Source organism: Thunnus thynnus, chromosome 9, assembly GCF_963924715.1.
Source record: "Thunnus thynnus chromosome 9, fThuThy2.1, whole genome shotgun sequence".
In the NCBI taxonomy this organism is placed as follows: domain Eukaryota; kingdom Metazoa; phylum Chordata; class Actinopteri; order Scombriformes; family Scombridae; genus Thunnus; species Thunnus thynnus.
This window is the reverse complement of record NC_089525.1, coordinates 9,625,990-9,649,092: the sequence shown is the minus strand read 5'-3', so window position 1 is coordinate 9,649,092 and position 23,103 is coordinate 9,625,990. Positions and strand designations below refer to the sequence as shown.

At 41.4% G+C, this 23,103-nt stretch overlaps 1 protein-coding gene across 4 annotated transcripts in view; it reads left to right on the top strand.

The window, feature by feature from the left end:
• Positions 1-22,946, top strand: part of tenm1 (teneurin transmembrane protein 1) — a 185,070-nt gene extending 162,124 nt beyond the window's left edge. For all 4 annotated transcript variants that reach the window (XM_067598739.1, XM_067598741.1, XM_067598738.1 and 1 more), the window contains 15 exons: positions 1,909-1,992; positions 2,491-2,685; positions 5,027-5,114; positions 6,785-6,981; positions 8,027-8,340; positions 8,953-9,125; positions 10,809-11,053; positions 11,890-12,183; positions 13,440-13,684; positions 14,437-14,579; positions 16,297-16,508; positions 17,055-17,356; positions 18,276-18,982; positions 19,708-19,850; positions 21,345-22,946. In XM_067598739.1, the coding sequence (XP_067454840.1) occupies positions 1,909-1,992; positions 2,491-2,685; positions 5,027-5,114; positions 6,785-6,981; positions 8,027-8,340; positions 8,953-9,125; positions 10,809-11,053; positions 11,890-12,183; positions 13,440-13,684; positions 14,437-14,579; positions 16,297-16,508; positions 17,055-17,356; positions 18,276-18,982; positions 19,708-19,850; positions 21,345-22,100 (4,098 nt within the window). In that variant the 3' untranslated portion in view covers positions 22,101-22,946. The remainder of the gene's footprint in view (positions 1-1,908; positions 1,993-2,490; positions 2,686-5,026; positions 5,115-6,784; positions 6,982-8,026; positions 8,341-8,952; positions 9,126-10,808; positions 11,054-11,889; positions 12,184-13,439; positions 13,685-14,436; positions 14,580-16,296; positions 16,509-17,054; positions 17,357-18,275; positions 18,983-19,707; positions 19,851-21,344) is intronic.
• Positions 22,947-23,103: the final 157 nt, after the last annotated feature.

Sequence of the window (23,103 nt, the reverse complement as noted above, 5' to 3'; positions counted from 1 at the left end):
GTGTGAATATGTGTGTTCAGGCCAGGTGAAATCCCAGAGGTGCTCTTACATGTCTTTAAAGGGGCCCATGTTACCTCACAATGGTCCTGTTTGTTAACCATCATCCTCTGCAGCACATCAATTCATAATCATACTCGATCTGTGTTTGTTCTTGTAAACCACTGTGACCTCAAAGTGGCATCAAAATTGATGAGAACTTCTGTAGCTACGGCTAGACAAACATCACTGCAGTAATTTATGGTAAATGAACAGCAGAGTTTAAAGTTGAACTAAAATCATATTCTACTCAATATGTTTTTGTGTAAGGAAATATATAAGGATACTGCAGCTATATGGAGATTCTTCCATCATTCAAAAGAGGAAAACTGTGGACATGTTTTTGGAAACAGTGGCATTTCCCTTTTGCAATGGTTGGAGGCACGCTGTCAATTTTTGTGTGTGCTACTGACTAGAAAACGTCATAACATTATATCCTACAAACTACAATACAAGACGTCTTCCACTTTGTGTTAGCAACTGTTGAGATTTTAGCTGTCTGACCCTTTACAACATTCAAAATTTGGTAGGACCCATTGTCCTGTTAGTTGAAGCTAGGCTAACTAGCTTCCACTGAGAAACTGATGTTACTAGATGTTACATGTCTACATGTTGTTTCAACACCTGAATTATCTGTTGCAGTTATCCTGCACAGCGCTGCTCACCTGCTCAGAGCAGCTAGCTAGCGTTTCCTTTCTCTCTTTTACAGGTCCAGATGTGGTGATGGTAAATAACCATGTTAAAATTCACAGCAGCTTGTACTCCTGTAACCACAAGGCTCCATACGTTACCCCATGTTTTGAACCACAACTAACAATCAGAGTCACGGAGTAAACATAGGCTAAACCACAGATGGTACTCATCTATAGCTGACAACATCAGCACCCCCAGCTGGTTAACTGCCTGTGTGAGCCTGTTGAAGTGATATTTCAAACTATTCTTAGTGCCTTTACAGACAGATATTGCAAATTATGAGTACCAACATTGTGAGTCAGAACCAAATCTTCACACCTCCTGGTGAGAATCATATGTAGAGGGCAGAGTCGCATGTTCTTCTTTCTACAAAAGTCAAAAAACAAACTTTAAGAATATACATATTGATATACTCGCAAAATTGAATTTTAGTTTGACTTTAATTCATCTGTCTCGACTCAGTGTACACCTCAACTGAACTTCTAAAAGTAATCGCTTGCCATCACTGTATAGTTCAATATCATGAGCAGGAGAGATTTGATGCGTGTCCTCTTTGGCTGAGGACAGCGTAGTCCAGCTTGATGAATCTCCCTACCTCTTAAAATGGGATGAGACTGAACCCTCTTCTCTCATTTGACAGAGCCTATAATTGGACATGTCAGTGGCAATTTAACATGATCCATTTATTTACCAATCCATCCCTCATAGTCATCAATCACCTCACTGATCCCTCAGACGCGCTGCCTCGTCTCCATAGCACACGCAGCTCGCAGTTTGAGTGTTTGTGTGTGTGAGACAGACAGTGATGTGGGCGGCTGTGCGCTCCTGTAGGTTTGTCTGTCTTTGACCCCCACGGTGTTAGCGGGCAGGGTGTGCTATTTGAGCAGGCGGCGATCATGGTTATTGGCTGACATTTGGAACAGTGCCGAGGCGAGCCGGTGTGAGTCTTGAATAAACACGGGGGAAGGCTCCCTGCCCGCTGCTGACCTTTGCATGAGCAGGGAGGGTCAGCAGGCCTAATGCTATGTTATTAAGGAGATATTATTTGTATCACCTGTAACTGACTCTTGTGGGCAATCGTCGCCAAGGCTTTCTTGTTCTTTTGTTCTCATTTTTGATAGAAATACAGCTACTGCATGTACGGTGTGTGTTTGCGTACGTGTATGTGTCTTTCCACAGGTGCGTCTGGAGTGGCCAACAGACCTGGCCATCAACCCTCTGGACAATTCCCTCTACATCCTGGACAACAACATCGTCTTACAGGTAGAGACGCAGTCCTAAACACACTCGCCTCACGTTTGCCAGTGAATATTTTCTAAACCTGTTTCTTATTCAAGCTTATGCTTTTTTGGGAAACATTAGAACTGTAGCAGAGGAAGAAAGAGTTATGAAATATTTCCATGCAAATTGCAGTGCTGTCACTTTAGGTGCATTTGGAGGGAGTGAGGCTGGTAACATAAAAGAAAGAAAAAGAGTACCTTGTTAAAAAAAATAACATGCTATCAAAAGTCTCTGTAGAAGTTGTTTTTAAGAAAATGTCGTTCAGGTTTTTTGGATTATCCAAAATCTTCCAAAATGAATAGATTATCTGTAAGAGTTTGTATCTTAACGTAGTGACTCATCAAATAAGTCATAGAGTTGTTGATATTGTCAGTTGCTGATTCCACTGACTGAAGATAGTTAGTGTAACCACAGTAATTCATTTGAATTATTCTCTGCCTCTATTATACATAGCTGATACATGATGATGTATTTTTTCAGGTATCAGAAGGTCTTCAGGTGCGTATCGTGGCGGGCCGTCCCATCCACTGCCAGGTTCCAGGTATTGACCATCACCTGGTGAGCCGAGCAGCTGTTCGCGCCACCCTGGAAGCTGCCAAGGCCATCGCCCTGTCTCACCTTGGCACACTGTTCATCGCTGAGACTGATGAGAGACGCATCAACCGCATTCAACAGGTCACTCTTTTACAAAAAAAAAAAAACAACCTAGTTACTAAGTTAATCCTCATGGTCGATGTCATTTTCTAGTTACCAAAGAAAGTATTGGTATACTACTGTACTACTGGTTATTAATTTAAAATGTAAAGGACTATTATGTTGTGGCAGATGATTTATTACACCTTATTATACTCCACTACTGCCTCTAAAATCTGCAACTGTGACCCTCTAACTGCAAGACAGGTGTCCAAGCCCGCTACCCCAGAGCTGTGATAAAACTGCCGCACAGGAAAAGACACGACACGTGCAACTGACACCATAAATTCATCTGGCCCTGCAACACAAATTAACTGTCACACGTACTGTATCGTGAGTTTCACTCTGGTCAGGTTGTTTGTGGCATTCACAGATTCTGTTTCTCACGTTGCACATAAACAAAACTCTGATGCATCCAAAACAAATAACCCAAAGACTATCTTCATTTGTTCTTTTTCATCCATTAGCTCCATTAGCTAGCAGCATGCTATCACAGGACTGCAACATTTGGGCACTAGCACCAAGCCCATACTGCCTGCCGGACTCAATCAATAATCCCTTTGTGGTCAGCAGCGCCACGCTGAGTCCATGCAGAGTTCGACAGAAACATAAAAGTCCTCAGATATCTTTGTGATGCAGACGAGACAGCTATGTTAGTGCAAAGCATTGTCTTATTTACAATATTTGTCACACATATTATATATATTTTATTCTCAACAGTTTTTTGTCAAGCTTTTCAGAATCACTCACAGAGAAACCGCTTCAGTGCAGGGCTCAGGAGTTATTTATACGAGGCGTCACACACACACTCTCTCAGCAACAAGCCGAAGATCTCCTTTGAGAGTGAATGAAACTGTTTTATGACACTGAACCGTAAAATTAAATTAATGATGATGTGATGCAGTTTTTTTTCTCAGCAGTTCTGATGTGCAATCAACACATTCAAATACTGACAGTGATGGCTGAAGTGATGTAGGATCATTTTAATGCAAGAAAAATAAATTAAATGAAGAAAACTGTGTCACTTGTAAGATAAACTGTCTGTGCACAGGTAAAGACTGACAACATATTTTAAACTGATAAAAAAAATGACATACAAATTAACTGGTACATTTCATCTTAAATGGCTGGCACCAGCTGCAACTTGTTCTGTTTGCATTTTTTTCCCCCAGTATAACGAGCTCTATTAAATGTGGACATGCCTATTTAAGCAATGTTTTGGCACCCCTGTCGGACTATTCTCATGGTCCATGCATGTCTGTGTGTCAAGAATTTGGGCACAACATCAAGAACCCCACATGCATAACTAATATGTGTTGAATTTTATTTTTAATCTTGTATAGTAGCAGGAAGTTATTGAATATGCATGCTACTGGAGCTTTGAGATGCAGTAAAATCATAATCGTTACATCCCAAATTAGCTCTGTTGTGGCTGTGTTTGTTTGTTTTCAATTAAGCATCAATTGCAAGAGCTTGTTCTGTGGAGTGGGCATGTTTTTGAATATGGAGAAATGGAGCGTAAATTGCAGACAAGTCAATTAAGGATCTCTGAAGAAGTTTGTCATTATTTTAAATCAAAAGATCAAAACCTCCTAGAATGTGAGTGTATGTTTATCTCATCACTGTCCTCCTTTGGGGACTCAAAACTGGGTAGGACCACTCCACAGCTCCCCTAAAATCCTGAAGAACATAGGTTAAGAAAGTTGCTAAATTGCTTTTACTCCTAGGCCTTAAAGTTGCACCAAATATGTGTTGCAATTTTTAGTATCTTAGGACTGATTTCCTACTCTGAGATGCTTGATATATACAGGCCCAGATCATCCTCCAATAAAGCATGCACCTCTTGGACCAGTTCGTCGAAATCAATCGTCAAAACTGTTGGTGTTCTTCAGATGTTTTTCATTAAAGCAATTTCTATCAAGACAGTCAGGTTTTGGAGGGCTGGACATGCGTAACACTTAATGTTAGCTTTAGGGTGCTTTAATTAGTCAATGAAGACCAGTAAAGGAGTTTTCTCACAAACTGAAGATATATAAGTTTTTTGTTTTTCTTGTAATTAAAAAAATCATCAGCGATATCATCTGAGATTTCTTCAGTTGAACAAAAGACGGAAAAACACAGCCAAATACATTGTCATTCTTCTCTTATTTCACAATAATGTCGTTATCTACATCTTTAGCTCAGGTTTTTATAAAAATGCCGTCATTATCTTGTTTGTCAGAGAGATTAGACACAACAAAGGCTGTTGTTCAACATTATCTTCTCTTCAACAATGAATGTTTTGTAGCCGTGTGTGACGTGTATGTTTCTGAATACTCCACAGGTGTCAACCAACGGGGAGATATCTGTTATCTCTGGAGCCCCCACAGACTGTGACTGTAAGATAGACCCCAACTGTGACTGCTTCTCTGGTGGGTCATCAGGCAGCACACACACACACGGAAACAAACAAACACACGGACTTGTAATGTGAGTGCAGGATTAAGTAATATGAGAGTATTAGATTATGTCTAATAGGATTACAGTACTAAAAACAACATGTAAGTACACTTAAAAATCATATCAGATCATATCTTTCTTGGCCTGGTTTAGTAGCACATTAGTAAGAACCAAAAACAAAAAAACATTTTAAAAGCCTTGACTGATTTTAAAAGCCTTGACATATCTAATATGAATTGAAATAGTCAGTGTGTCTTGATATGGAGCGATTAAATCTTACTGGCTGTGTGTCCCTGCTGGCCAACGATTTTATTAGCAGAACTTGAGAAGAAATTTCCCTCCCTTGTCTGCTTCCTACACTGCTTCCTTCTCTACTTTGAATTTGTCTACTTTGAATCATTTAATTCAGATAGAATTTTAATATCTAAGAGGGGTCGCTGTGACTCTCCTTGAAAAATAGTTTAAAAAATATGATAATGACCTTCCTGTAAATGATGACAATATACAGGACTGAAATGACTATCTATAATGTCACCATGGAAAAGTAAGAGTTTGTGAATGTGTTAATGTGCGTTGGGTATACAGAGTGTGTGTGCGTGTGTGTATGAGGGATTTTTATTTGTATTTGTATTTATAGAGATGCCTCCTTCTTTGCAAAAACCCCCAGCTGAATTTCAGTAGGAACCAGCTTGAGAGAAACCTTTTAAATCTATTCAAATTACAGCTGGCGAAAGAAAAAGCTCTCTTCTAGCCACTAAAGGTTGTAACTGGTTGGTGTATCATGGAAGGGCACCTGAAACATAATAAAAGAAAGAAGGAAAGGGCCAAACAAATAAGCAGATGTTCCTTTGACAGTTAGGCCATGCTTTCATTGTAAGTGTCAGAGGATGTGATGTGATTTTATCATTTAATTCTGCTCATAAAAATCTGTCTCTTTTCTATTCAAAATGGAGGGAAGTGTCTCTCCCATGCCACAAGCCAATGGGCTGTAACCATCCCTATTTCTTGGGTTGTACTTTGCATATTTTCAATCATGTCTTGCTGTTAACAGATGATTACTCTCTTCAGAGGCTTTCCGTTTCCATCCCTACACCGTAAACACTCACATGGTGTCTTTGAACATGCGCACACGTGTGAGCACACACCCACAAAATACAAACAGACACGAACACACTCACGCACAAAAACATAATGTGCATGCTGTCAAGAGATAAACTGCCACCCTGCTGTCTGCACAGACCCATCAGAGGCCCCGGGCCTACCGCTGACAGCATCTAAAGGGCTTCACCCAGCTATTATCCAGCTGTGCTACCAAAGACATCTGAATGCCTTCAGTCATCCACTACTACCGTCTGATAAGGCTGAGGTCACTATCAAGGTGGTCATATCCACTCCATTGGGAAGCTATGGTATCCCAACAAGTCCGAGTCCTGAGCAAAACTGATAAACGCTTAAGCCACACCATGGGACCTTCATATTTTGCAAAGCTTGTGTGAACCGGTTGTAACTTCTTTGCTTCTCTGAAGAATAATTTGTATTTCTCAGTGTGTTTTTTAACTCAGGGTGGCTTCACTTGTGCTATTTTGTTGATAAAGAGAGTTTCTACTCCACTGAAATAGTATCTTCTTGTTTCTCTTATCAGGTGATGGAGGCTATGCCCGTGACGCTCGTCTCAAAGCCCCCTCCTCTCTAGCTGTGGCCCCCAATGGCACCCTTTATATTGCTGATCTGGGCAACATCCGGATCAGAGCTGTCAGCCCCAACCAGCCTCAGCCCAGCCCAGCCGGACTGGTGGAGATCAGCTCCCCACTGGACCAAGAGCTCTATCTCTTCAGCCAGGTAGACAATGCCTGAGCTCTCATGTCAATATCTTGATACTAGAATACTCCCGTATGTCTCAGTTAAGGTCGGAAAGAGAATCCTCTATGAACACCAATACTGTCCCAGTATACATGAATACTGTGTAATTTTGTGTTGTTTCTAAGTTCAAACTTAGTCTAGTTGTAAGTGTTTATCTTAGTGTTCATTAAATTAAAACAGGTTGCACTACACAAACCAGGTAGTATGTATTTACACCCAGGAACTACCAGGTGTTAGTGTTGCATAGCTAACTTACTTATGCTAACTGACAAAGCTTACATTAACTTACTTATATATTACTTACAATGCTAGAGTCAGAAGTAAAAGAGGTAATGAGATATAATTGACACATCTGACTTGACTCTTGATTAAAATGCAGTTAGATAATATAAGATAAGATGAGACAAGATAAGATAAGATATACTTTATTGTCCCTGAGGGGAAATTAGACTTGGACAATAGTGTCACATACAGCTGCAATCATCCTAAATAAAATATGTAATATTATGTTTAATAATGATGTAAACTAGTTTTTAAATTATATTTCACAAAAATAACAAAATGTACCTTGAATTAAAAAAAACATTAAGCTAATAAAACCGAATGATCAAAAAATGTTAGCTAGGTTAGCATAATCAGATATTTCCCACTCATTCTAAATCATATTAATACTACAAACTCTGAAACACATATTTCTTCATATATGCATTTATATCTGCATATCAAGACTGGCACAAACATAATATATTGTTTGACCCCCTAAAATTGTTATTTTTGGAAGTTGTGCAACAGCTCCCGATGCTACATTAACTTCCTGTCTACATAGTTTATTGCTTTAGAAGTCTTTAGTAGCTAAGATGTTCCTTGAGTTTAAGGTGCAACAAGATTTAGTAAATCACACCTTTAAACTAGCTAGTAGTTACTAAGAGTTTAGGAAGAACTTGACACATAAACTTGGTAACGGATAGAAGAATTGCTGGTGCAACCCAATCCTGATCTCTGTCTCTCTTCTTTTCCACGACAGAATGGCTCTCACTTATACACTAAACACCTGATCACCGGCCACTACCTGTACAACTTCTCTTACGGCACAGACGGCCAGCTGTCTGGGCTGACGGGCCGGGACAGTCGGGGGCTCCAAGTGAGGAGAGACGCTCACGGAGTGCCCCTCTGGCTGGCGTTACCTGGTGGACAGGTGTACTGGCTGTCTCTTAGCAACAGCGGAACACTGAGGAAGGTGTCGGCCCAAGGCCATGACATCGCCCACATCACTTACCATGGCAACACAGGTCTCCTAGCAACCAAGAGTGATGAGAACAGTTGGACTACTGTTTATGAGTAAGTTCACAGGGTTTTTTTGTCTTTATCTATTGTTCTCTTGTCTTTCTTGCTTTCCCTTTTCTCTCTTTCACTCTCTTTTATTCATGCTTGGTTGCTTGACTCTAAATGTATTAGTGGACATGGGATTGCATGTGTGTGCATGTGTGTTAATAGGAGAAAGAGCTTATGTTTGCGATGTGAAATGTGAGTGCCATCTGGTGGTAACTAATGTATCACCATCACTGTGGAAAAGTGAACAGACTATTTTTTTTTTTTTTTTTTTAGTCTTTGCTTAAGTGACTGATTAGCTGAAGAACATCTCGGCAACACTTTGATCACACACATGTTTAGTATTACACATAGAGTACACACACAAAAACACATCTGTCTGAATTATTCACCACTGCTAGCCCGGTCTCTGTCTCAAATTCCACAGCTGGATAATTACATATATAAATCACAGTTGACACTTACTCTGTGCCGATGTTTGTGTATGAGAGTGATAGTGTGTATGAGTGTGTGTGCGTGCTTGTGTGTGTGGGTACCGCTGTGTTCATTTATCCAAGAGGAACAGTTATCTGTTTGTGTGTTTGCGCTTGTACATCATCGCCTTTGTGTTTATTCTCCAAGGTACAACAGCGAGGGCCGTGTGACCAACATCACCCTCCCCACTGGTGATGTGAGTGGTTTCCACGGCAACCTGGAGCGCTGGTCTCGGGTGGAGGTTGAGGCATCCAACCGTGAAAACTTTGTCACCAGCACCAACCTGTCTGCTAGTGACACCATCTACACATTCAGACAAGGTAGAGCACCATGACGTGTTGGGCACTTAGGGTTTTTTTCCTCGTCATAGGTCAGTAGGGAAATCGGTAAACTGTAGGAAGATTGAGTGGCTTGCACAGAGCCAAATATGAGGGCGAGGATGTAATGTATTATATACCAATATATTCACTGGTTGACATGTAGGAAAGATTATAGCCTCACCATAATACATCTACCCCCATCTACTTAACCACAAACATGCCGCAAGACCATTTATGACTCATCTGGGGGAGACTAAACAGTTCACAGCATACACAGATGTATAAGGAGGGAAGTATGTAAGGTTACAGTCATGTTTAAACATTTATGACTGGCAAACTGAAATAACGTGGCCATTATTCTGGTCAGGTCAGATGCACTGACCTGTGTTTTTCTTTTTCTCCTTCATCGGCTGTACTAGATCTGCAGGAGATTCACAGCTTTGAAAAAGGATTCATCCCTCTCTATGAATAATTCACATATGGATCTGATGTGACCTTGTTACATAACCAGACTAATGGGCAGTAAAAAGAAAGAGCTATTTATTTTTTTTTATTTACAAAAAAGAGACAGATCCGACTGACTTGTGAAATGTCTTAACGACCGCGGGAAAAAAATGGAAAAGAGGGCAGAGATGAGAAGAGGAGAAAATGAGAGTGGAGTGGAGAAGCTGCTCATGGGAGCAGTTTCTTCTCATGTCATCCCTTTAATTGCTTTCTAGCAGTTGTCACAATGACAGGACTGCAGGGAGAGAAATGCTGCTCCAACACACAAATACACTCGCACATGCACAGCGCTACAGTATGACAGAGCTGCCAGGGACGAGTTGCAATGACCCTGTATTTTAAAGTGCCCTGCTTACTTTCACTACCCACAAATTCATGTCTTTTCTTGCCTCTGAGGCAACAATAACCGTATATACAGAGAGAGGTTTTATAATGGTGGAGGGAATAGAAGTTACTATCCAGTTTATTAGCTGCTTTAAGTTTTATGATTAAAATATAGTTTAATGGTTATTTTGTCGTTTTTTTTATTAATTGTGTTTTAGAAATGGTCAAGGCATAAGAGAAAGTGATGACGATTGATGTGTAAATTCTGTCTGAAATCTTACTCAGAGCAACATAGAAATGAAAGAGCAGTTTCTGAGAAACCTTTGCAAACGTGTGAACTCTCACGGCCAGCGCCTATCCCTTACCCCCCCCTCCTTCTTTTGTCTCTTTCTTTGTCTCTCACTCTCTCTCTCTTATGGTTCCTCTCTCTCTATCTGTCCACCTGTCTCTCTCTTTCTCCTTCTCTTTTGCTCTCAATCTGAATAGATTACATTTTTCTAAAGATACAATAGCCAATACAGTATAGAGCTAATGTAGCACAGCCAAAGAGAGAATTAAAAAAAAAACACTTCAGCACAAAGATTTAAGCAATTAATTCAAATAAAACGCACACACAAAAAGCCAGACTTGTATTCACTGTATTCATGTACAGTCTGCTGCTGTATCAAAAAGATTTTTTTTCAAGGTTGCCTTTTGAAAAAGACAGACTGATGTTTTTTTCACACTTTTTTTCATTTGTTACTGCATATTTGCATCCTTGTGTGCATGTGTGGTTTTCTGTGCCTGTGTGTGTGTGTGTGTGTGTGTGTGTGCATATTTGTACGTGTGTATCCCACCTGTGATCGCCCTCCCCAGACCACGCACAGAGTTCATACAGAGTAAGCGCTGATGGCTCATTCCTCGTGTCGCTTGCGAGTGGGATGGAGCTGTCACTCAGCACGGAGCCCCTCCTCCCCGGTGGCGTCGGGGGAGGAGTCAGTCCCACGGCCAGCCGCTGTAACATCAGCCTGCCTGGAGACCATGCCCCCAGCCTGATAGAGTGGAGGCAGAGGAAGGAGCAGAGCAAGACTAACTACAGCACTTATGAACGCAGGCTCAGGGTAAAACACTAAATCACTAACAGTTTCTTTAGCTGACTCAAATCACACAGAAATCCTGTCTCAGTTCTGTACAGTATGTTTTTGCACCTTAATACACTGTAGCACAGGCCAACACTTGTCAAATGTCACGGAAACCTGTGTGATTAGGTAACAGTGCAACTTAACCACAACTTAGAAGTACTCTCAGTGTCAAAGTAAAAGTTGTGAAGTCTGACCTTTATCCATTGCATTAAAAATGACAAAGAAATGTCACTTCTGATGTAATCTGCTCAGTGCATCTTACATTTGTTTTGAGCCAACAAAGTATGACGCAGTCTGAACACTGCTACAGCATGATATTACACAACATGCTTGATGTTTTGAGTGATTAATGACGTCACTCGGAGCAAGCTGATAGGTCAAATGACTCGGGAAACCTGTTAGCTGTACTTTCCACAAATCATACGCCAACTGCAACACCTCTTCTCTTTTTCCTTGGCACAGAAAGTTCACCACGCAAACAGAATATGTGGTATGAAAGGACATTTTATCAGATGTGTACTAATTAATTAGCAATCCCTTGGACTCGGCTCTTCACTTGTTCACAAAGCAATTTATTGTTATTATGCAGGCCCGGTTTGCTCTAAATGTCACAATTAATTTATCTAAACGAATGAAATCTCTGCTTGTCTGAGACATGCCACTTCATTAATATTTGCATGTGAGTTGTGGCCTTATTTAGAATTTGCGATGATTATGAAGCAGTAAAATTAAAAAAGTTGCATTGTACTTTTTATTTTGTTCCTTCTCGCTTCCCTCCCTCTGGCTGATATTCCATCACTGGTTTTTATTTTCAGGCACATAACAGGAACCTGCTGTCCATAGACTTTGATCAGAGCACCAGAGTAGGGAAGATCTATGATGACCACAGGAAGTTCACTCTCCATATCCAGTATGACCCACTGGGCCGGCCCGTGGTCTGGTCGCCCAGTAGCAAATACACCGAAGTAAACATCAGCTATTCAGGTGGAGGACTGCTGTCGTCCATCCACCGTGGAGAATGGTCTGAGCGGCTGGAGTACGAGAACGACAGGGTGGTGTCCAGAGCCTGGGTCAACGGCAAGATCTGGAGCTACACATATGCGGACAGAGTAAGACCTGTGCTCTCACTTAGAAAATAGGTTTGGGTGAGAAATGTGATAGAGATAAGAATCTGCTCTTAGCTTCTTTGTCTCAAGTTATTTCAGCTGCCCGAAACCAAAACTAACACTAAGTATGAAAAGTACCCCAGCTACAGAAAATTAAGTGACAAATCGCATCTAATTTAATTCATTTATGGCACTATACTGCCAACCATCTCTTTAATATATTTAATGTGTTTTTTTCTCCCTTCGAGGCTGCCACTGTTTTCCATTCAATTTACTTAACTATGAAATCAATTTGCAGAGTGAAGATTATTTCTGCTCTAAGTTTTTTTTTCAAAGTTCATTTATTGTACAGACTTTTTAAATCAACCTGAACTTACATCTGCATCACTACACGGCAATAAAAGCAGGCAAGATATTCATTGTGATGGATTATGTAACTCAAGCAAGTTTCAAGGCTCAATAACGTGATTTTCATAGAACAGTGAAAAGAAAAGAAACCAGTGGTTTCCTGAAAGCGGGTTTTGCAGTAAACACAACAGTAGACCTATACTTTCAAAAATGGTTAGAAGGAATGTACAGTAAATGTGATTTTTATACAATGGGCTAAAGCATGCAAAGAGCACTGCTACGTTCCTTTAATTGTGTGACAAAGCTGAAAGCTACCAGAAGGTATAATTTCCGTCCTTGAAATTAATTGAGATATTTAATGAAATGATATTCAACCTGAAGTATAGTTAGTGTCAGGTTTTGTTCTTAGACAAAATTAGAGTGTAAATGAGTCTATATTACAGAACCATCTTGAAATTAATAATACCTGCTGCATGCAATATTAATACATTAATATTGTACTTCACAGTTAAATGGAAAAGTATTTTTGCACAACATTGTTTTACTTCAGTTGAAACTGTTCCAATAGCTACAGCACTGCAGACACATTTTAGTAAATCTTGTCTGCAAAGTAACATTTTAAAAAATTCAACTGTAAATAAAATTGTTGCTGACAGTGAAAAGCCCAGAACACCAATTACAGTGATTCTTTTCATTTTGTTTTACCTACGTTTAAGCCTTCAGTGAAAAACTCAATAATGAATGGCCCTTGTGATAAAAACCAAAGTTGCTTCTGAAGTGCAGATATTTTGGTTATACAAAGTTTTAACTAAATTTTTAAAAAAAAGACACCAGACATGGAGACAAGAAGCCCATCAAAATGTAGAGCAAACATAATTCTGCTGTGCATCTGTCTGTCTGTGTTATTGCAGTCCATTATGCTACTCCTGCATAGCCAGCGGCGCTACGTGTTTGAATATGAGCAGACAGACCGTCTGGTCGCTGTGACGATGCCCAGCATGGTGAAACACACCCTGCAGTCGCTCCTGTCCATTGGTTACTACAGGAACATATACACACCTCCTGACAGCCAGGCCTCCTTCCTGCAGGACTACACCCTCGACGGGCGACTGCTGAGGAGTCAGTATTTGGGAACGGGACGTAATGTCATCTACAGGTATGACACAGAGCACAGAAATATTACTCTCAGTCTGTTTAATCAGTTAATTTGGGGGAGGCAATGCTGAAGGGAAGGCATGACACTGGTGACACCATTAGTTTGATTTTAATGATACCTAGAGGCATTATGCATCTTGGCATTATAGTCAGGCATATAAAAACATAACTCTGATTGGCTTGATGAAGGTGCTTTAATTAAAGGCTAATCTCAGAAATTTAAAATCCCCATTACATCAGTCTAGCTAACACAAAACGAGCTACACACACCAAGCTGTCCTTACAAATTATACTGATTGGACTAATAGGGAGACTGATTAAAGGTCACATTTTTTTATCATCATATTATGTCAGACGGCACTGATCTGATTCTGATGAAAGTTGGAATACTGATTCGGTCAGTATTCTGGCATTTAACATTTTTAATACTCATTGGCTCAATGGGGACACTATAATAAACGTCCCAATCAAGATTGGAAAGGCCATAACTTCCACAGCTGCCGGTCAGATTTTGATAAAATGCTGAAAGATGGTGCAACTCATTCCTTAATGGCCTAAGGGATTCTTGTAATATTCATGAAGGATAGTATGTTTACTATTGAAGTTCAAATCTATATTCAACTGTACTGTTAAAAAAGAAGTGGTGTTTATTAAAATAAAATATACTTTTTATTCCATACTTCTGACGCAAGTTACTTATTTGTTATTTACAATATAAATTGCTATTTTGTCGTTTTATTTCTTTTTTTCAAGGTATACACCAGCAGCACGGCTCTCTGAGGTGGTTTATGACTCCACCCTGGTGACTTTTACTTACGACGAAGCCTCTGGCACTGTCAAGACCATTCATCTCACCCATAACGGCTTCATAAGCTCCATACGATACAGGCAGACAGGTACATATACACATGCACTTAAAGCACACGCACGCACTAAAGGGGCAGACAGCCACAATTTAAAATATTTACAATGTGCAATGAGTCATCTTTATATGGATAATTTAAAAGGATCTATCTGAGCATAAAAATCATTGTATGAGTGCAACTCACAGCAGCTGTACTGTGACGAGACTGCACGATCATGCATGTTGAGCCATATTTCTTGAGGGGGATCAAACTCTGTAGTCTGGCTTTAAGTCAGCGGCAGTGCTATTTCATTTGAGACTGCGACAGTTAGAAGTGTGAAAAAGGACCGAGCATGTTGGAGTGGAAGAGACTGTGGTCTACCACAGCACTAAATACGAGACCACCCCCTGGGCTCTGAGCCGGGTTACTCTTCCCCACCTCCGCAACCAGGCTGCCTGATCAAAGTAAACGAATGAATGTATGAATATAAGCTAGTGGTAAGCTAGTAATGGAGATACTATATTTGTGTCATATGCATGCATGCGAACAATTGTATGTATTTGTGTTTGTATACATGCATGTCTGCGTGGGAGAGGAAGTCATGAAATCTCTCATTGTTTCACCTCTGATATGGAAACTTAGTTAGAGAGACATTGCACTTCATAAATGGCAGCATTACACTGTAATGGCATGACCATTGAGAGGTCTCTTTAGCTGTGGCAGCAGATATGTTGAGATCAGTAATACAGTTCACCAATTCCCTCAAGTTAGTAAGTCTTCCCAGGGTCGTTGGCTCACCATGATCAGGTGTCACTAATCTGCGAGGCACAGCTGTGTGTTTTTGTGTGTGGGTGTTTGTATGTGTGTGTGTGTGTGTGTGTGTGTGTGTGTGTGTTTATCACTTTGCCCTCACTATGAATAGACTCTCACCTTCCTTTAACTGATCTCATTTCAGCAGAACAAACGGAGCCTCAGAGAGAGAAGAGATAGTGGTAATTGTCCCTTGAGAGGAGACAAGGAAGAGTAGGGACCAAAAAAAGAGGAGAGACAGGGATATAGAGAGATAGGCGAGGGAGAAAAGGAACAGAAAAGGAGAGGAAAGATGACAGCTTGGGGAAGTGACAGCTAGAGAAGCGAGACGAACAGACTGTGAGTTCCCTAGGGCTGTAGAAAAGCCTGCACCTCACTCTCAGTGATTCTGCCATTTTCCCATTAGCGCAGGTTTAGAATCAACATTCCACAGAAAATAAAAATAGAAGATGTAATGCTGATCCAGCTCTCTACAGTCTCCAAAGCCAGACACTTAGTCATTTTAACTGCAATCAGAGTCATCTCAAATAGCACTATAATGGTGTTTCATTAGCAGGCTTTTTTCTAAATGGAAGATGAGCGGTAGTAGCTAGCAGCAGAGGTGATGAATAGTGTTGTTAAAGTTGATGTTCTGACATTAAGGAGCACATTGGCCCATCATGGCTATTGTCTTTAGATTTCATTATCTCTCCATATTAAAGGTCACCACTGGAAATGCCATAGAGGTGTGGGGATAGTTAATATTGAACGGATTGCACTGCGTGTGTCTGTGTTAATGATGTTGAATTAGGCCTAGATTTGAATTAATTAGGCAGGCTTGTACGGGTGGTGTGATGACCAACTGTGAGGGACGTGCGTGCATGTACAGTATGTGTATCATTCATGTATGTGCTAATACGTGTATCTCAAACTTCATTGTCTGTGAATTTCTCACATAAATCCTCTCTGACTCACTTAGGTCCCCTAACAAGTCGGCAGATCTTCCGCTTCAGCGAGGAGGGCTTGGTCAATGCCAGGTTTGACTACAGCTACAACAACTTCAGAGTGACTAGCATGCAGGCAGTCATCAACGAGACTCCTCTGCCCATCGATTTATACCGATATGTCGACGTATCAGGGCGGGTCGAGCAGTTTGGCAAGTTCAGTGTCATCTTCTACGACCTCAACCAGGTAATACTCATGAATAAAATATGAAACTGCATGACTTGTGTTGCCTCTAGTAGTCTAGCCTGAAATATTTGTGACTTTGGATTTGTCTTAAAGGTGCACTAGTCAATATTTTTATATTAACTATGGATCAAATGACTATGTGTAAAATGAAAGGGGTTGCTCGTAGTGACAAACTCACAAAGAATTATCACTCAAATCTGCAGTTTTCCGAGTGTTTTAGGGTCTCTCAGCTCATTGTTTTGGTTCATTCTCACTGCTCTCATCAACCTTGTTACCCAGCAGGCAGCTGTTTTCAGCAAAAAAGCTTTGATTAACCAGATGTTTTCCTCAGGAGTTGGTGGAGAGCAAAGCAGAGAAGGGAAAGTGAATAAACACAACTCCAAATGAATTTTGTTTGCTCCTTGTCTGCTCGATGTGTTAATAGGCAACGGTTTGCTAACACGTTCACCATGCTACTAACCAGCTACATGAAGCGCTTCGGCTTGACTTTAGGCGTGTATGTTGGAGTGCATACATGGTTAACCCATGTCGTCTGCGGTTGTCTAGGTGATCACTACCCATCTGATGAAGCACACCAAGGTATTTAACTCCTACGGCCAGGTGGTGGAGGTTCAGTATGAGATCCTTAAATCCATCGCCTACTGGATGACCATCCAGTATGACTCTGCAGGACGCACGACCACCTGTGACATCAGGGTGGGTGTGGACAGCAACGTGACCCGCTACATGTATGAGTATGACGCAGACAGCCAATTGCAAAGTGCCTCAGTCAATGAGCGGCCTCAGTGGCGCTATAGCTACGACCTCAACGGGAACATCAACCTGCTCAGCCATGGCACCAGCGCTAGGTAAGTCAGTACCTGTTAGTTATACATTTAAGAGAAGATATACTTAAATATCCTCTTAGGACATTTTTTCTTGTATTTATCAAAGCATTTATCTACAGACATAGTTACATACTTAGAAACATCCTTATAATTTGATTAATAACAAAGTTCATACATTCAACAAAATAACAGACGCATTTTGCAGTAGGTAATGTGTCATTACTCTGTCAAGTGTATTGCATGTGTTATATTTTTAGCCATGCTGGCTGGCTCTTGGGATGGCTCTGTCAGTCGGTCAGGCTCTTCACCACTTTGGCCCACACAGAAATATATTGAAGAACAATTGGATGGATTTTCATGAAATTTGACATTCATGGTTCTCAGACGATGTATCCTGATGACTTTGGTGATCTCCTGACTTTCCTTTAGTGCCACCAGCACGTCACTTATCCAGTGAAATATATGAGATATGAGTGGATTGGCTCAAAATGTTGTGTATTAATCATTTCCAGATTATGTATCCTAATTACTTTGGTGATCCTCTGACTTTTCCTCCAGCGCTATCATGAGGTTGACTTTTGTGGTTTGGTGTTAAATGTCTTGACAGTCGGATGGATTGCCATGATATTTGGAACAAACATTATAATGTTCTCCTAAAGATGAAATGTAATCATCCTCAGCTATACTTTGTCTTTAGTGCTAATTAGCAAATGTTAGCATGCTAACTCGCTAAACTAAAACATGGTAAGCATTGTAAAAGCCATACATCAGCATGTTATATTTGCAATTGTGAGCATGTTAGCATACTGACATTAGCATTTAGCTTAAAGCACCGCTACACAGCCTCACAGAGCCGTTAGCATGGCAGTTGACATGGTGATATATCAATGTTTTATAAATTTAACAGCAGTCTTACATGCCTGTTTGGTTTTAATTACAGGTTGACTCCGCTGCGCTATGACCAGAGAGACCGCATCACACACCTCGGTGAGTTACAGTACAGCGTGGATGACGACGGCTTCCTGCGGCAGCGAGCGAATGACCTGTTCGACTACAACTCCAACGGTCTGCTGACACGCGTCTTCAACCGAGTGACTGAGCGCACAGTGTGGTACCGCTACGACGGGCTGGGTCGGCGCGTGGCCACCAAGACCAGCCAGGGCGAGCAGCTGCAGTTCTTTTATGCTGATCTGTCACACCCCACCAGGGTCAGCCACTTGTACAACCACAGCAGCAATCTGATCACATCGCTGTACTACGACCTACAGGGCCATCTCATTGCCATGGAGCTGAGCAGCGGGGAGGAGTACTACGTAGCCTGTGACAGTGTGGGGACTCCAAGGGCAGTTTTCTCAAGCAAGGGCCGACTGGTCAAAGAGATCCTCTACACCCCCTACGGAGAGGTCTATCAGGACACCAACCCTGACTTCCAGCTTGTCATCGGCTTTCATGGAGGCTTGTACGATCCTTTCACACGGCTGGTCCACTTGGGCAGGCGAGATTATGACACGCTAGCCGGCCGGTGGACTTCGCCCAATCACGAACTGTGGGGGGAGCTGAGCAAGGAGCCGAAGCCGTTTAACTTATATGCCTTCAAAAATAACTGCCCTGTTGGGAGAGTGGAGGAGGTGACACAGTTTACTACAGGTGAGCGTGAAAACACACATCCATTCACTCTCAAGCTCAACACTGAATCACTGACTGACTGACTCATCCGACTCAAGCTGCCACATTACAGCTTTTCACACATATGCAATGAGATATTTCACTCAGCAGCACCCACTCCCACACACATTCCTACATTGGAAACATCTGCCATAAAGAATGAGTTAACAGGGGCACACAGCTAACCACAGGTGAGCTGTGTGGCAGAGAAAGAAGATGTGACAGACAGAGTATACTGGCAACAGAAAGGACAGCCATGCCTCTGATCATCTCGTTTTTTAACACAGGCTGTTATGTTTTGTTCCCTCTGTCTGTCAAGAACACACTGTTTCCCCTGAGAGACAAAATAGAAACTCAAGCGAGGGAAAGAGATGGAATAGCAGAGTAGGAGGATGAATATAGGATGTCGGTGGGGGCGTATGTCCTTCTGGTTAATGGAACATTCATTTGGCCTGTCACGTTTCCCTGCAGCAAGATTGTTTATTACAGAAGGAACCTGTTTGTCAGAGAAACACTGGCCAAACCATGTCTACCAAGCATTATGCTTATATATTGTGTGATTTCCTGTGCAAGTTGTTGTTTCCTTGGCCTTATGACTTTTTGTTTACTTCACAGTATACACATTATATTCTAACTTCCTTCCTCTATACAATTTTCTCTCTTCCTGTATTTGTGTGTGTGTGTGCTGTGTCACCTCGTGTGTCCAGACATTGGTAGCTGGCTGCAGCTATTTGGCTTCCAGCTTCATAATGTTGTCCCAGGCTTCCCAAAGCCTGAAGTGGGCATCACGGAACAAACATATGAACTGATGAAGACCCAGACCAAGACGCAGGACTGGGACTCCAGCAAGGTGAGCTGTTCATCACTACAGACCCCACGTCAACAAGGCTCTCACAGTGAAACAGAAAATATGTTCAAAGTTCTGATCTTGCATCCCTAATTGTTTTAGTATATCGATGGCCAAAGAGCAAAACCTCCTATTGGAAAAATGCACTTTTTTGAGAAAACTTGTTTAAAAAAAGGATACCCAATACATAATACATTGTTTTTGGACTGCATTACTATATTATGTGGTGTTGTTTACAGTATGTTTGTATGATTATTACGGTATTGTTAACACATAATATAGTAATATAGTCCAAAAACAGTGTATTATGTATTGGGTATCAGTAACAAATAGCATTCTGCAAGAAAACAACAAGTTTTTTTTAGTTTTCTCAAAAAAGTGCATTTTTTCAGATAAGAGGTTTTGCTCTTCGGCCATCGATATGTCAGATATCAGATAGTAGAAGGTGTTTTTGAATGTCACATGGCAAAAACTTTGTTTACAAGTACAAAGAATGTGGTTGAGGTCTACTGCATTCAGTTCTTCCTTGTCGTCCTCCACGTGATATGGTGTGGGTGGAGGCTAACAGTCCACTACAGCTCACTATTCACTAAACTAGACCCATTGTTGAGACATTCAGACAAATCAGAAGGATTTGATCTTTGGATATGGCTGACATAAAAAAGAGAATGTTTTTCTATATCAGAATTAGTGCTGAAATGATTAGTCAACTATCAAATTAGTCAACAAGCAACAATTTTCATAATTAATTATAATTAGTAAAATAATTTCTTTGTTTTAAAGCACTGAAGATTAAATATATCTTCAGGGTTTTCAACACAACGGCAAATGTATGTAAACTCACATGTAAAATTATAAGATAATGTATAGTACATTGACTGTGTTCCACTATTACATGAGACAAAACTTTTATGTCATGAACATCTTGAATTTATTTTGTTAGGTTTTATCTGCACTGAGTTAAGGCAACTAAAGGAGACTAAAACAGAACTAAAAGGAGAGTCATATATAGTTATACATATATTGGCTATAGAGTTAGTAATGTGTGTACACTTTGTCTGCCGGATGTGTGAATAGACTACTTGCAAATGAGGTCACCATATCAACTTAAAAGGTGATAATGACTTCAGTGTTCACACAACACTTTACACTGAATTTTGTAAAATGATAACACAATATGGACATAACATCACAATATGATTCCACAATATAATTATAACAAACAGACATGGTGTAAGTAATAGAGTAATTATGATAGTATTCCCTTTCAGTTTGTCACTTCAGGGTCTTGTTACTGTGAACGCTGCTTCACTGTCATCAATACATCCTTAATGTTATGAGTTACACTTGTGCTTGTCCTGCTGCTGTAACAGTTCAAATTCAATGAGCCTCTGACTTTACGTTCTCTAACATCCTTTTGACCAGTGCATTTGAATTTCTAAATGATCAAAATCATATCTAATATTTTTTGTTAAGCAGTTGTATTATTTTTTTCAGGTGGTTTTGGGCATCCAGTGTGAGCTGCGCAGACAGCTGAGGAGTTTCATCTCTCTGCAGCGGTTACCTCTGGTATCAGAGCCTGTAGGCTCAGCTTGCCACCATCCGACACGCCCTCCTCCCTTCGGCTCGCGACCCTCTCTTCTCGGCCCCAGCATCCGCTTTGCCATCTCCCACGGCCGAGTCAGCGCAGAAGTTATCGGCGTGGCCAGCGAGGACAGCCGCCGCGTGGCAGCAATTTTGAACGGCGCCGTCCACCTGAGCGGGCTGAGCTTCACCGTGCACGGCTGCGACACCCACCACTTCCTCCAGTCCCGGCCTATCGAGGAAGACCTCGCCCTGGGGTTAGGAGTCGGTGGCCGTGTCCTAGAGAGCGGGGTGAACGTGAGCGTGTCTCAGATGAGCGCCACAGTGAACGGCAGGACTCGACGTTTCGCTGATATCACTCTTCAGCAGGGGGCGCTGTGCTTGTGCGTACGTTACGGCGGGAACGAGGAGGAGGAGAGAGCGAGGGTGAGGGAGGAGGCGAGGAAGAGGGCGGTGGAGGGGGCGTGGGAGAAGGAGAGGAAGAAGGTGGATTTAGGGGATGCAGGGAGCAGAGTGTGGAGCGAGGCGGAGAAGCAGCAGCTACTGTCCGGAGGACGCGTTCAGGGTTACGACGGCTACTACTCCCTGCCTATAGAGCAGCAGCCGGAGCTGTCCGACTGCTCCTCCAACATCCACTTTATGACACTGAGCGAGGTGGGGGGCAGGTAACAGAGACACACGAGCAGCCCCCCACCCCACCAAAGACTGCCTGTTTCTACTCTACTCTGATTTGTTCTACTGTTTCTATACTGTATCAAAAAAAAAAAAAAGAAGACGACGACAAAGAAGAACAAGAAGAGAGATTGGGGGAAAAAATGATTTCCAAATGCCTTTAATTGTGACAAAATGATGGTATTTTATTATTATCGTCCAGTTTCTCCGATTTCTAACAGTGGCACAAGCAGTGTGGTTTGGCTGTGGCTTCGCTTTTTGTATCCTGACTAGCCTGGGACTTAACGACCGACCGACCGACCGACCGACCGACTGACTGACTGATGGACTGACTGTCTGTCATTTGCTGTTTCAACACTGTTCATCATTTTTGGACTCTGGTCAAACTCACTGAACTGTAGAGATGAAGACTTATAGGATTTACCAGTGAATAATCCTCTTCATGACTCAAATCAAGAGCTCTCTGGTTGCCATTTGAGTTACTACATGGTTTACCTCGGATATACTGTCGTTTACATATTGTGTGAGAGAGGCCTTGTCGACTCTGACACTCCCCTTTAGAAAGGGAAACCTTCGCTGGGTTTTCCGCCTCTGGTGTGCTCCAACAGTAGTTTGTATGAGTGTGTATACTAAAGTCAAGAATGTACATAGCCAGTGCTTTCACACTGAAAAAAGTGCTCAACTGGAAATTCTGTTGTTCATAAGTAAGTGTCAGTATTGTTAATCAATAGAAAAACAGTTACATTTTTGCAAAGAATTATACATGGCTATAGTAAATATTCTCGCTGAAAAATCTGACTTTATTGGGTTACAATGCTGATTAAAGTTATTATGTGTGAATTACCAGATTGCTTCCTGGGATTTCATCGGCATGGTTGCTTATTATCTCTCCCTGTGTCTCCTTTCTCTCTCTCTCGTGTCTTCTGTGTCTCTGTGCCTTCCCTCCACACATTTGTTGTGCACTCTTTGTTCTTGTTTCTGGGAGTTTGTAACTTTCAAA